This window comes from Corvus brachyrhynchos, unplaced genomic scaffold (assembly GCF_000691975.1).
Source record: "Corvus brachyrhynchos isolate BGI_N302 unplaced genomic scaffold, ASM69197v1 scaffold14, whole genome shotgun sequence".
Lineage (NCBI taxonomy): Eukaryota > Metazoa > Chordata > Aves > Passeriformes > Corvidae > Corvus > Corvus brachyrhynchos.
In genome coordinates, this window is record NW_008239110.1 from 23,360,441 (window position 1) to 23,375,746 (window position 15,306).

Below are 15,306 nucleotides of genomic sequence, written 5' to 3' on the forward strand. Positions count from 1 at the left end.
CCTGCTGAGCTGTTTGAAGCATGTTGTAGGATCCATCTAGCAAAATTATTTCTGTATTTCTTCTTTTAGGATGTTGGTGGAGGCTGGTTAGAAGGAAAAAACAGCCAAGGCGAGAGAGGACTTGTTCCAACAGATTATGTTGAGGTAAGTGACTACACTGCTCTGCACTAAGAAAGCAGAACTATGGAAAAGGCCATCCTCTGGTTTGCTGACCAGACTGAAATGCTCAAATAGAAAGCTTGTAATACATAATCTCATTGTAACAACTGTAGCTGGCTTTGGAAACTAGTGCAAACATGCCCTCCAAAGCTCCTGAGCTTCTTAGTGGTTTCCCAAGAAATGCAACAGGAAGTTGTCTATAGTAAATACTGCTGATCTGCAGAACTTGAGTTGTTTTGAATCTTCTTTGGGTTTTAGGGGTCTCATAATCCAATAATTGGGGGTTTTTTTCTGTCTGAAGATACAAATGTGGAAGTGAAATGAGTAATGCAAGTTTACAGTGGTGTTGCTGTGGCAGATTTGCCATGCACTCATAAATCTGGAATGGAGCAACATTTCTGGGGCCCAGGATATGGGTTACCATATCTCAGGGACTACTCAGCTTCTTCTGTTGTCTCTTCAGTGCGTGTTCTGATTTTTGTTTAAAGACCAGTTGTATTGTTTTGGGGATGGAATGGGATCTCAGTGCAAAGACCGGAATCTCATTAGCTCTTGAATGGCCCAGCGTCTGCATGTATGCAGGTTGCCAGTTAGGTGGGTGAAGACCTTGCCTGTAATTCCTGCAGCCTCTTAAGGCATGTGCTTCTCTTCCTTCACCGATGTTGTGTTTATTTAAAAAAACAAAAGGGGGAGGGAAAGCAGGATCATGTTGGCTCACATGACCTTGTGTTTTTACTTCAGTTGGCTAGCACATGGTCTAGTAGCTTTTGGCTCTCTGAACTTACTGTCCCAAATCCATTCTCTGAGCATTGAGTTCCCAGTCTCCAGGCACTTATATTAACAACCTTTAATCCCTAAAGAATTTATAGATAGGTATTCACTGCCACAACAGTCTTTCATGTTGCAATTACAAGGCAAAGCAGTTCCATCTGGTGTGGAAGTAAATCCTCCAGAGTATCATGTCAGTTTCTTGTAAAAAATTCAATTGAATTTGAACTTAAAAAGGTTATATGCAAACATCTTAAAGTCTAGTGATATGAGTGTTAGGGTGATTATATATGATAAAGCATAATTTGATTAATTAAAGCATGAAACATCTCTCACAACCTTTTCCATTTTAGATTATAACCGAAGGTGCAAAAGATGGCATTAGCTGCGGTAACTCATTAGCTGACCAAGCCTTTTTTGATTCCCTTTCTTCAAATACAGTTCAGTCCAACTCTGCTGCCAAAAGCAGTAATCAGGTATGTCTTGTGGTTTTTCGGGCACTGTGGGCATGGAAAGTTTTGTTGACGTAATTGCTTGCTGTACTGTATTTGTGAACCTTCATGAAAGTACTAATTAAAGTAATTGTGTCTTCATTAGGGAACACTTTTGTTGAATATTAATTATGTGTGTGTCTGCTCAGATCCTGTCACTGCTGGAAAATTTAGTAGTCTTAACACTTTCAGAAATGGAGCATTTTTATTCTTTCCAGTCTGCAATGATATAAATCTGTTACTACTTCAGTCTCTGTAAGTGCACTCTTAGCACATTTATTTTATTTTCAAGCTACTTGTTTTATGCTGACCTTGTTAAGGAACCACAGCTTTCTTTTCTAATGTCTGATAGAATTAGGTGGTCTATACATCAGCAGCCAGAGTGAATGGATATAATTCTTTCAGAATTTGAGTAAGAGTGTTTTCTTGGATTAAAAAAGATGAAGCAAGTTCATGCATTTTCTGCCGGGGAAGAGGCTGACTTTGGTTTTGCTGCAAGAATATTTTTGTCCCTCTATTCCTAGCTTTTTGCTTGGTGCATCAGTTCATTAAGCAGCAAATATTTAGTTTCAGATTAGATGTCTGAGGACACATTATTATCTTAAACACAAGCTGTTTATTATGGTCTACAGACTGGTGCATGTCCCACATATAGGAAGTTAAACATTTCGAAGTCCATAGCTCAACAGAAGAACAAAATCTGCTTTTTTCCAACAGCAGCATGCAAAGGTCTTTTGTGTTGGAAAGTAAGTGCTTTACTTATGGTAACAACTGGGGACACCCACCTGGTTTGTAGGTCAGTTAAATATCAGTTACTAGTTTACTTAATTGCACCACAGGACTTTGACATGGAGTGAGATCTTTTGAAAACTCTACATGGGACATTTTTGTATGACACTGAACATAGCTGTTCATTGACTGTATAGTGTTTGATTTGTGCTTCCTTGTAGTCCGCTGGACAACGCCAGGATTGTTATTCTGTGACCATGTGTTTTCACTAGAGGACTCCAAGCCTCACTGTGACTGTCTTAATGTTTATTTTTTTTAATTGATGCCCAGTTAATATGTAAGGTTAAATGCAGAACTCTTAAAATGCCTCATGAATTTTTCATGTCAGACTGAGCCAAAAGTATTGATTCTAGGCTAGCTTTCCCTCAGTAACAATTACAGTCATTTGAGCACAGAGTGGGGAACCTCTTTTCTTCTATGCTGTCTGTTAACCTTGCCTCATTTTTTTTCCTACTGTAGTGTTTCTAGAAAAACTTTGCATCTGAGGAAGCTTGAGATATTTGCAGCAGCTACTTGCTGCCAAATCAGAGAGTATCGTTTCTCAGAGGAGAAACATAACTTAATTTGATCTAGGAAGAATTACTTACTAATGCAATACACAGAATATTTTGAATGGTGGTAGAGGTATCTGTCAGAGTTTGTTCTGGGCTTAGCACAAGGCACTTGTTCTTGGAGAAGGGAAGAAAAAAGGTCTAGCCTGTATAGAGGGAAAGGTTAAAATAAAGGTATCTATTATATTCTAAATAATAGAGAATTACTCTGGCAATCTAGTCTTGGAAGTTGCATTTCTAGAGGAGTGAAAAGCTTGAAAATATGGTCACTTTACGCTGTAGTTTACAGCAGTATACTGTCCCTGTAATACATACCGATTTCAGGGTTTTTCATAGAGTTTGGAAAAGAGTAACTTCAGGAAAACAGCTTGTCGCATTTGCATCAAGGCCCTACTCTTATAAGTGTCCTGTTCCTCTCAGTTATCCTTCAAATGCTGTGTGAGACAGCTGGGAGAACCACTGTACTATAGTGCATTATGGTAAAACTATACTGCTGACATGAATAGGAGAGGGAGAGAGAGGAGGACAAAGTGCACCTGGATGCAGTCAAGGCCGTGCAAGATCCAGGGGAAGAAGATTTCATCAGGCTGGTGTCTTTGAGTCTTCAGTTTTGCTGGTTTTTTTCATAGGAGGAACCATTCTGTTGTGTGGTCAGGATTTTATATCAAAAGTTATTTTCATTTTCTCAAGTTTTTTTTCTTTAACTGAGTTCAGTAACTGCTGTATGGTTATATGTATTTTCTAGAAAGTTGGAGATCTTGATTTGAAGATTGGTTTCCTCAGCTTCTGACATGTATCTGGTAGTTTTCTCTAGTGGCTTATTGTTAATGGGATTTTAATTTGTGTACTAAGCAGTCTGGAAGGAGTTGTGTTTTCCACTTTCGGCTGCTAGGCCTTTCTCCCAGATCAGAGAGCTCTCTAGTGCAGGCATTTTCTCCTTGCAGAAATTCTATGGCTAATTGTCTTCTTAATTATGAAATTCTGTCCATTCATTCTGTCCTTTTTCTTGCTCTCATGAAAAACAGCAAGCTTTCTTCTGCAGTGACTTTGATCCCGTGACGTGTCTGTGAAGCGCGTGCATTGCTGCTGTGTACATTGATAGCGTGGTGTCAAATGGGTTTGACGTTGCTGTGCTGGCACAGAAACACCTGATAGAGTGAAGGATTGCAGTGGTTCCAGTAATACTGCATCAGGAGGTTAGGCTGAGTCGTTCATCTCCTGCATACTGACATCTCTCTTTGAGGCACTTCCAATAAGAATACAATCTTCTACTTTGTGGGTGTGGCCCTTCTTCCTAGATGTATTACTCTGAATTTGGTTGCAATAACATTTATGTTTTTCAACACGAGTTTGTTGAGGTGCTTGGGCATGAGTTCAGATGCACAGTTGCAAGCAACTGACAGTCTGTTCAAATGCTTTAATGACTGACTAGGTCAATATACAAAGCTTTTAATCTTAAATGAAGCTCGTGTTCAGGCTATGGAGAGTTAAGAAAAATGACAAATTATGTGTCAATGTAAGTGGAATAGATGCTGGAGGTGGCACAGTAGCGGAAATGAAAATGTTTGTAGATATATTAGTCTGATAGACTGAATAAGAAATAGCAGCATTCCTAAATGCTGACATTTGATGGTATCTATTATATTTTGTGGTAACACGGTGGGAGGTTGCAAGTTTATTACAAGAAATCTTTATAAATGCAATTCTAAATAAACAGGATGTTTTAGGATTTTTTCTTACTATGACTGTATTGAAGAAATTGCTTTCTATAAACATTGTCACTCTAACATACACATAGTTACACAACAGCCCCACTCCCCAATTCAGTAAGTCAGAAGATGTTTTAATTCTTGGAATTCCTTCCGTTCTTCTAACAGTAAGTTAAAAAAAAAAACCAAAAAACAAACCAGGTTGTTGTGTAGTCTTCAGTACCAAGCTTTGTTAAAAATAATAGATCTGTCTGAGTTGAAATGGGAGTGTGGTGCTTTTTCCTTTTTTATTTTTAGGAGACCAGTTAAACCACAGTGTTGTGGTTTAACCCTGGTAGGCAGCTCAACTCACTCAGCAGCTTATTACTCCCTCAAAGGAATGGGGGAGAGAATCAGAAGGGTAAACATGGGGAAAATCTTGGGTTGAGATAAAGACAGCATAATAGGTAAAGCAAAAGCTTCACATGCAGGCAAAGCAAAACAAGGAATTCATTCACTGCTTCCCAAGGGCAGTCAGATGTTCAGCATTTCCAGGAAAGCAGAGCCCCATCGTGCATAACCATTACTTGGGAAGACAAATGCCCACTCAAACAGCTCTGCTGCTTCTTCCCACATCCCTTTTTGCTTTCCAGTCAAACAAGAGACTTTTGGTTTCCTACTCTGGAAACCATAACTTTTTGGTGTTAAGAAAACATCATTGACTCAAACACTGCCCTACTCCCTGTCTGTTTTCCTAGGAAGGTTTTTGTTGTTGTTCAGTAAATAATCTCCTGAAAAGTAATTAAAAAGTAATAATTAAAAGCAGTTTCTTTTTCTTCCTTTTCTTCACTGAGAAAGATTCAGTAACCACAGCAACACTTTGATATTGTACCCTACCTGGGTTTGCCACAGATGTAAAGTAGAAAAGGGGCACAGAGATACTTCCTAAGGGGAAGAGAAGAATTCCACCTGACCCTTGGCAGTTCACTCGCTCCAGCTCATTCCTTGCATCAGCCATGTCCCAGCAATGGCTGCCTTGGTAAAGTTTGCAGCTGCTCTTTTAAAGAGCTATCTGAGAAGATGCTGGGGACATCAAAACAATCAGAGGAAGCAGTGAAGCTAATTAAACACAAAATGAGGGGGAAAAATTGACTCAAGGTGACTATTTACACACTTAGAAGAAGACAAGCAGGTAGGATAAATTAATGTTGCATCTGCCCATAAAATTTGTGGTTTAATGTATGAAAAAATTGTTCAAACAAATACAATATAAGGAAGCCTTAGTTGCCAAGGATGGAGGCTGTTCCTTGGCTTTTGTGTGAGTCTCATCCTGTTTTGACCTGGTAGCCCTTGGGCAGAGAGAGCAGAGGGAATGAGAAATCTTTCTTCTCTGTCAATCTACTGTTCCTCTGAGCAGCAATGCAGGATGCTAATTTTAGACTGTCATTTGGAACAGCCAATGAGTAAGTATATCAGCACTCATGCTATTTCTATTTGTTAGAGTTGCACATGCATGTATGTTTTAAAGTAAGTTACCTGTAGACTCTCTTTGTATTGGAATAATACTGGCAATAATGGCACTGAAATGAATATAAGTTTTGTCAGGTTAAACCAAGTGAACCTGACAAATACAGTGAACAAAAAAGCTGTCATTTTGATGAAAAAATGCGTAACGTGTTTTTCTCTTATAGTATTTCTTTGCTGAGTTTCTTCCAGGGGCTGTAGCAATAAAGGATATTCTGTTTCACACTTTTAGGCAGTGCTTCTCATTGCAGCTGACCAAGAGGTTATTAGCTTGGTGGCATTTGGAGTCTTTGTAATTCAAGTATGTATGGAAATACAATCATTAATGTAAAATTCATTCTGAGTTGTCTCCTCCATCTGGGTTGGTTTGGGTTTTTTTGTGGTGGTCAAGACTAGTGCTTCTCTAGTCACAGATGTATTTGCATTTATTTTGTTTGTGTTTCAGGTTCAGAGGCTGCTGTTTTAACAGCCATGATCTCTCTTCCCCTATTCTGAACCACATCTTGTGGTGTTTTTTCATTTATCTAACTTAAAATGCTTTAAAAGTTGTGAACAAACATCAGCTCTGTTTTAATGATAGTGTTTGTCTGAATTATTTAGATTTTGTTACAACTATATTGGCCCAAGCTAGTTCTTCTTATTAAGAAGTCAAAACACTCTCTGTACAGTAATTTCATTAGTGGTCTGTAAGCAGACTGTATGTACAATTAGCCACAATGTGGTCCAGCTGTTTACAGTCTTTGTAAGCAGCAGTCTTGAACAGAGGATAGAAATGCTATAAATTTTAGTATATTATATTTAAATTTGTATGGTTTCTCCTCCCTTCCTTCTAGAGCTCAGTATAGTCTTTTTTCTTACTTTTCTTTCCCCCTCGCTGCAGAATAGAAAGCTAGTATTAGAAATGTATAAATGAAAATAAATTGAAGTGCTGCCTGTCTGTTTCAAGGTGGAAGTGGATCACAGCTACCTTGACGTAAGAGCTGTAGATGTGGCTTCCCTATATTTGAGATATAAATATAGTTCTTGTACCTTACCATAAGTTGCATTTGTAGAGGAGTTTGTTCCCTTTTCTTGATGCTGATTCTATAATCACTGCCAAGTCTACTTCTCTATGAAGATGACTGTATGGTTCTTCTAAGTTTGAGATAAAATAAGTATCCTGAGAGTTCGCATTTTTATGAATTACAGATTTTTCCGCTAATTCCTGTTGACCCTAGAGAATCCACATGTTTTGTGTCTTGTGTGTTATGTTGTGGGCAGAGCAGCAAGGCCCCATGGGTAGGTACAGGAAGCATTTAACACAAACCTCTCATGTTTGTGTTGTTTTATCCAGTGGTAAGAGTGAAATCCCTTTGGATAGTTTCTCTCTCAGAAGAAAAGTAAGATAAGTGGACTCTTATGTGTGCAAAACCCTTTCTCTTTAGAAGGCTGTGGGACTTAGGTATAGACAGGAAGAACAAGTAGCAGTGAAAACACATAGTTTGATATGCAGGAACTAAGGCAACTCAAGTTACCTGGTATGTAGACATAAGTTGTTGAGCATGCATAAAGAGAGCACTAAGGAAGCTATTCCCAAAATTTTACTTCATATATTCCAGGCTTTTTGCAATGAAGTGCTGGAAAGGCAAATTGTCATTGTTAAATTTACATACCATAACTCCCACTCCCCCTCCCTGAATTGCTATGAGCAGCAATGAATGCTAAGATTGAAGAAAATAAGTATGGTGCTCCTATTAAGAGTGCAGTATTCTACTTATGTGGAAATTCTGACATGCATGTTATCAAATTCACGTAACAGCATTTCTGTTCTCTGATGATTCTGTGTGTGTGGTAAAGCAGAAGTATTATCACAGGAAGTGTAACTCACCTGTACTTGACTGAGTCCAGTTTGTCTTGTTAAACCAGTATGCTGAATTATCATATAAAATATGCAGGTAGGTTCACCATGGGAGTTATAATTACAATTGTAATTTCTAGTTCCTGTTACAGATAATGACACTATAAAATCCTCTATTGCTATGTGTGATTTGAAGCAACTCTTTCCACCATCTCAATCACAATGTTGCATTCAGACTGGTAACAGGAATTTGTGACCAACTCTCATTTAAGCAAAGTACAGGGCAGTGGCTTCTCTACAGTACTGGAAACAGTGGCTTTCTTGCTTTGAAATGAATCACATTCACATATTAAAAAATAACCATCTAACATATGACAGTGGTTGCATCAATTCCAATTATAGAGTTGTCTTGAGTTTTTTTGTTGATGACCCAGTGGAATGCAAAGGTTTAGGCAGGAAGTTATTACACTGCTGTAATACTGTGATCACTCCTTGCCTTCATCTGCACCCATACCCTCAGGCAAAATCTGACTATTGAAATAGTTTTCCACAATTTACAGTGTTGGTATGCTTCGTTTCCTGGTACGGTTCACAGAATCGCAGGATAGGTAAGGTTGGAAGGGACCACAGTGGATCATCTGGTCAAACCTCCCAGCTCAAGTCGGGCTATCCTAGAGCACATGGCACAGGACTGTGTCCAGATGGTTCTTGACTATCTCCAGTGAGGAAAACTCCACAACTTCTCTGGGTAATCTATTCTGGTGCTTGGTAACCCACACAGTAAAGAAATCCTTCCTCGCTCAGGTGGAACTTCCTGTGCACCAGTTTCTGCTCGTTGTTCCTTGTCCTATTGCTCAGCACCACCAAGCAGAGCCTGGCTCCATCCTCTTGACACCCTCCCTTCAGAGACTCATAGACATTGATGAGGTCCCCTCAGTCATCTCTTCTCAAGGTTGAACAGGACCTGCTGCCTCAGCCTTTACACGTAAGAGAGATGCTCTGGTCCCTTAATCAACTTTGTAGCCCTCCTTTGGATCTGCTCCAAGGGCTCCATGTCTCTCGTGCTGAGAATCCCAACACTGGACACACCACTCAAGATGAGGACTCACCAGGGCTGAGCAGAGGGACAGGATCACCTCCCTCAACCTGCTGGCAGTGCGCTTCCTAATGCACCCCAGAATACCATTGGCCTTCTTGGCCACCAGGGCACACTGCTGGCTCATGGACAGCTTGGTGTCCACCAGGATGCCCAGGTCCTTCTCTGCAGAGCTGCTTCCCAGCAGGTCACCCCCAGCCTGTGCTGGTACCTGGGGTTATTCTTCCCCAGGACTCTGCACTACCTTTGTTTTCATTTGACTTCTTATTTCATTGAGGTAGTCTTGTGGTTTGGTTTGGCACTGACAGTATAAAGAATGTTTTAACTTGCTAATGGTGACAATCTTGTCAACCCTCCTGTGAGCATTTCTGCTAACTTGCACACTCACAGTGCCATGTGGCACACATGGGTTGCACAGTCCCCTGCACCACAGTAGGGGGCTTACTGCAATGAGTAGTTTCCTTCCTGGGTTTTTGGTTTTTATTTTGTTCATTGAGCACTTCTTTTAAAGTGGAATTGTGGGCACTTGTAATTGAAAGTGATAAACTGAAAATAGCCAGTAATACTCTTCAATTCCTCAAAAAAAAAAAAAAAAAAAAGGCAACCAGGGAAACCCCTCTCCTGTGTTTCCAGACAAAAAGAGAGTGCTTTTCCCAAAAAGAAAGGATAAACTTTGTAGCTTGATCCTGGGATGTCTAGAGAACATCAAAGAGGAACAGGGCGCCTTTCTTTTCTTTCTGGCATTGCTGTGATTGGAAAACTGTCTGAAATTTCTCATCTGTGTTTCAATAAGAAACCATTAAGAATTGAAATCAGCTTAAGAGAAGACAAGGATATAAAGAAGTGACTTGATTGCCATTTACATGTGCAGATGTGAGTAACAAAACCAGAAGCCTGAGAGAGCTCCATTGAATAAACTATATAGGATTTTTAGTGTCTGAAAGTTGAAACTAAGCAAACTTGAATTAAAAAGAAAATTCCTTGAAGCAGTCAGAGTGACAATAGATGGGTTTTCCCTCCCCTCATCCTATCACTGAGTATTCTTTACTCAAGTCTAAATTATGTATCTTTCTAAAACACCTTTCTGTACTTCAAAGATGGATTTTTTTTGAGCTGAATCAGGACATGATAGACAGAAATCGTCTGCCTGCACTGTGCACAAGCAATGCAGCCCTTAGTCCAGTTTGGTTATGAATAACCTTACAGGTAAGGAAATGGGATTGGAAGCAGGAAAAGAACAAAAAACTAAATGCTCTGCTGTTCATGGAAGTGTCTCAGTTTGTCCACTGGTGGTTTAGATTTATTTCCTGCTGAAAACAAGGAGTGTCCAGTGGGTATGTCTTGGCTTTGTGTGGTTTGTGAGCAAGCAAAGCCCAGCTCTTGTGCAGAGACTAAGTTATGAAGGGGGCAGTGGGGCTGATAGTGGAAGTATTGGACGATGGTTTCCTCTGGAAGGAACTGAGAAGACAGGAGCAGCTGAGGGACAGATGCGTTCCTAGGACAGCATTGCTACAGCTTCCTTGCCAGCTGCTTCTGGAGGTCATGTTGCTTTCAAGTATTTATCTACAGGAGCATTCTAGTATGTAAGTCCATAAAGTTGGTTATTCTTTAAAATCTAGCCCATCTCCACTTTTCCTAGAGGATTTCTTTAAGGATGTTTATGTTGTACTATAGAAAGAGGGCCTTCCTTCAGATGTGGAAGAAATGCCCTGGACCACAGTGCTTAGGTAATGATTTACCAAGAAGAAAGCTTAGCCATAAAGTATCATGGGTAAGGCAGCTGCTTCAGTTATCTACTAATGTGCACACTTGTTCTATCTTAAATACAGCACAGTGAATGCTGTTCTGTGATTGCTGCAGAGTAGGCTTTTAGCCCTTCATCTTCCTTCCCGGAGAAAAACACTTGTTTTTGAAGGTGTCTGTCTATATACTCACTTAGTTGTTTGGGGTTTTTTTAATGTATCTTTCAGAGACTGTTATCCAAAGAACTTAAGTTTAGTGTAATGTCTGAGTATGCTCAAGGCTTTGTTTCCATGCAGGTAACTAAGGCAGCTATAAAACTGGAGAGGTATGTTCATTCCTGTGAGCTGTTCAGCTGAGTCACCTTGAGTTTTCTTGTGTTTTCTGTCATTGCTTTGTGCTGTCTGTCTCTTTTAAACTCCTCTTCAAGAGCATAACACTTCTCGATGCAGCTTTGGCTGTCCTGAACTTCCCTTGATCTGATCAGGCTTACTTCTGCTACTCACTGCTTCAGCATGGCTTCTGTGTCTGAGTAGATTTCAAGATGTATTTCTTACAGTTGGAGGTCATTATTTTTGATGGCACTGTTACCTAGGTCTTTTTGGGTACTTAAATCAGTTTTACCATCTGAACATTGTGTTTGTTTTGGCTTTTATCCCTCAGGGGTAGAATGGATCTATTTGTCCATCAGGAACATGCATTATTGGAGAATGCAGAAGGAATCTGCCAGAGACAGATTAGTTGGCCAAAAGATCAAATAAAGTTTTTTTAAATTTTATTTTTATTTTCTTTTTTAAAGATTTTTTAGCCAGGGCAGAGAGACACCTCAGTGCCTTATCTTTACAGCTTTACTGTCTGTAGCTTTGGATTCTCTGGAAAACAGCAAATATGTCACTTCTCCTATTTAATTCACTATTCATTTGGTAAAGATACTGACATTCCACTTCCAAGCTGAGGATTTTTCTGTTGTGATGGAATTTTTTCTCATTCAATTACTATTAGATCTTTAAAAACCTACTAGACTTCTCTTCCTATCCCCCAGGCCGCACCAGTAATGTTCTGTTTCTGTAGTGAGTTTGAATCTGCCCTTAATGGAGTCCTCTTAAAACATTCAGTAATGGTTCCCTCTGTTGTCCGTTCCCGACATAGCCCTTTTGTCTTGTTTTTTCTCGTAGAACAGTAGGAATGAGCAAGTCCCTAGTAGTCTGCAAAAGGGAAAATCAGCTGCCTTTTAGGAGTTTATCCTTGAATTTAATCTCAGTGTACTTGTTTGACATTACCTTGGGGAGTAAAGAGATGCAGTGCTTCATTTGAAGGCTGATTAGTTTCTTAGTTGTGTGGTATGGCATTTCTTTTTGTGTGCATTTGAGATGGCTTGAATACTTGGATATTAGGTGTGCTGTATCAAATTATATTGACTAAATATCAGCTTCTTGCAAGGACTCTTCACCTTTTTTGTGATGACTAAGGAGAGATCAGAGGATTATCAATTTCAGTTACAGAAAACTAAAGCTGTAAGAATATGGCACTTAATCACTTGCAAAATACTTGATGGTTTAATTAGGGTTTATTCAACCAGAGCTAGGCCACGTAAATGGCTTCTTGTATGGAGATTGTCAGCTGCTGAGATCCACAGAACTACTCACTGGAGCTGAGATTACCCTCTTAATAACTGGTATGTCTTTATTTGGTCCTCCTTGATGCTCTGGAACCTTGAGGATGCCAGGCCTGATTCCTGAGCCCTTCTCCATGTTTACTGATGGTTGACTACCACTTAGGAGTGTCACAGTATGTGTGCATGTAGGAAAACATTTCAAGAAAGTTGAAGGGAGTCCTGTAAATGCTCTTTGAAAGTTGTTGTCTATATATATAGATTCCTAAGCCCTCTTAGGAATCTTCCCCTGTGCTTCAGAAAGAAATGTGGACCTTTTGGCAGAAAGGAACTGAGAGGAAAGTAGCATATTCCACCCCTCTTACAGCCTATAGATGATACACCTAGGGGCAAGACCTTACCCCACAGCTTTCTTGGATACCTCAGAAGTGAAATTTTCTGATTTGAAGAGTGCTTCCATATAGGTACATAGAGATAAGACATCTTGAGAGCACAATTTAAGTAATACATTTCCCTTTGCTGTACAGCATCTGTGTATATCAACATTTGTCTGCAAGTTTAATGATTGCTCTTGACAGTCATTATTTAGTAGTGTTAATATTATTGCCTTCCTCTTTTTTTTGCAGCAGATTTTAAGGTTTCTTTGCCTTTTACTCATGTACCAGATTTCACATTAACTACTACAGAAAAGAGGAAAATTTTACTCAGTCCTTTGGTAATCATCCCACTTCTGGACTTTCATTTGCTAGTGATCAGCACAACATATATTGCAGAAGTATAGGTATATAATATGCAAACTAGTCTTTTCTAGGTGCGCCAAGTTCTGTTAGAAGCACACATGCTTCTCCGTGTGGTTGGGCCCCATCCCTGTGTGTTTTCATTTAGCAAAGAATGGATCCTGACTAATGCCATGTATGGTTATTTCTCTTTACATAAACTCATACCAGGTGAACATCGTAGGAAGAGAGCAGACTGGTATAAGCTACCAGCAACTTTGTCATTTGCTCAAAGTAGCACAGTGTATCAGCTATCCAAGAATATTGCTCCCCCAGAGAGTAGTGTTCTTGTGTCAGTTTCATCCTCAAAAAAAATTTTAAAAATCCTCAAGCTATCACTGTAGAAGCTGTCCAAGTAATCTGTCTCTGTCAATTCCTAGAGACCCACGGACACTTGTGAGTCTTTGGAATAGTGATTTTTCTTCTCAGCTTGGGGGCTTGGTCTTAATTTCCAGATTCTGAAGATTGTGAACTTAAAGATATAAAGATGTTATATGATATCAGCATAATTTTTGAGTCTTTATGGTTTGATAGTGTCTGTGAAATCTGACTTTATTTGAGGAAAAACTGAAGGGAGAGTTCTTATTCATAAGAAGAATATCAAAGTTAAAATGAGAGGAGAGAATATTCAGTGGAGAAAATTGGGATGTCCTGTACCTTTTTTGTATAAGAAACTTTTGCAGATAATAATATAGTTTTTAGTGGGAGTTTTATTAAATTTCCTGTGTTGGCAAATATTCTAGGATACATGTAAATGTTGTAGTCTAATAATTAATTTATATAAGGCACTTCTTTTATATGATTCTTTGTGATAAAAATAGTGCACTACTATCAGTAGGATTTGAGACTTCTTTTTACAAAACTCAATTTCTCCCTCTTTCGAATAAGACAAGCCTTCTCAGCTTTATTTGCTTCCTTCCTCTTCTCTTTCTTCCTCCTACACTTTGGGTGTGTGGGTTTCGATATGTGTGCAGTTTTTTCTTTCTGCCAGGAAGTCTCTGCACTAAGTGTCTGGAGTAGACTACACTTAACTAGTCAATGTGTTTTCAAAGTGTAGTGTTAAAATCAAGGAGCTGAGCAGGATGCTAAGCTATCTATTAAGCCAGGATGAACTTGAAAATGCAGTAGTTAGAGACATGTCTGCTCTGCACTCCTTCGCTGAGGTTTCCACCTCCACAACAGCATCAGCAGATGGGGGTGTGTGAGTACCTTCACCACAAGCTTATGCTGAGAGAGTAGGTCTACAGGGAGATACCAGACTGTTCCCTTGCAGATGTCTGTTTTCTTCCACTGCCCCCCTCTGTCCCCCGCCCCCTTCAACACCCCCGTTCACTGTGAATGAGTTAAGCTCTGGCAGGAAAGCTCAGCAGGTTAGGCTTTAACTCCCTAGCTGCCACACCAGTAGTGATGACGTCAGTGAGCAATTTATTATTTGCTTTTAGTAAAGAAAATAAGTATTTGCAATAACCTAATTCTTGACTTCTGAGTTCCAATTTTAAATGCACTAATTTGCTCATGGCTTTAAGTAATTAATAGTTCACGAATACCATACTTATTACGGTGTAAGTGTAAAATAATTACCATGGATGAGATTGCTTCCTAATACTGTTGCAACAAATAATTTCCCTGAGGAGAAGCACTCTTGTTAATATGTATTGGTGTCACATTGCTGGAAAGCTGATCAGTTCTTCCAGGTGCTTGCTGCATGTAAGAGTTGTGTAGCTGGAAATGCAAGATTTGGCAGCTGCTTCTAAATCAATCAAGTGAAGTGCTGAATGCAAACTCAGCCTACCAGCAGGAGATCAAAGACTTGAAGAAGAAAGTATGTAGTTGTTGCTCAGTTCTTCAGCAATTCTTCTTTTGTCTTTATACAATGTAGGCAAGCATTGCCAATGATCCTTGGTCCAGCTGGAACGTTGGGAAGTCTGGCAACTGGGATAATGGAAATGCTGTTGACAGCTGGGCAACGAAACCTGAAAGTGCACCTGGCCAGAGGAACAGCGCTTCAAATAACTGGGAGGCAGCAGCAGCATTTGGTCATCCACAGGCATATCAAGGACCAGGTGTGCTAATAATGCTCTTTTTATTTTTTTAAAAATAAATTAGACTAGGTGGAGAGTAGAGGTAAGAATTATTTAATCTTTCATAACTGTAGACCATGGCTTATTTAAAAAACAAAACTAAACCAGTTTCCTAGTAGCACATTGCCATGTGAGTAATCTGGACACTAAAATAATAGGGGTTTTAAAAACTAAGTTGTTTTTTTTTTAATTGG

General features: G+C 39.4%; 1 protein-coding gene across 1 annotated transcript in view; it reads left to right on the plus strand.

The window, feature by feature from the left end:
• SNX9 (sorting nexin 9) overlaps positions 1-15,306 on the plus strand; it is a 42,237-nt gene that overhangs the window by 2,382 nt on the left and 24,549 nt on the right. The window contains exons 2-4 of the mRNA XM_008637896.2: positions 70-144; positions 1,281-1,403; positions 14,911-15,094. Of these exons, the coding sequence (XP_008636118.1) occupies positions 70-144; positions 1,281-1,403; positions 14,911-15,094 (382 nt within the window). The remainder of the gene's footprint in view (positions 1-69; positions 145-1,280; positions 1,404-14,910; positions 15,095-15,306) is intronic.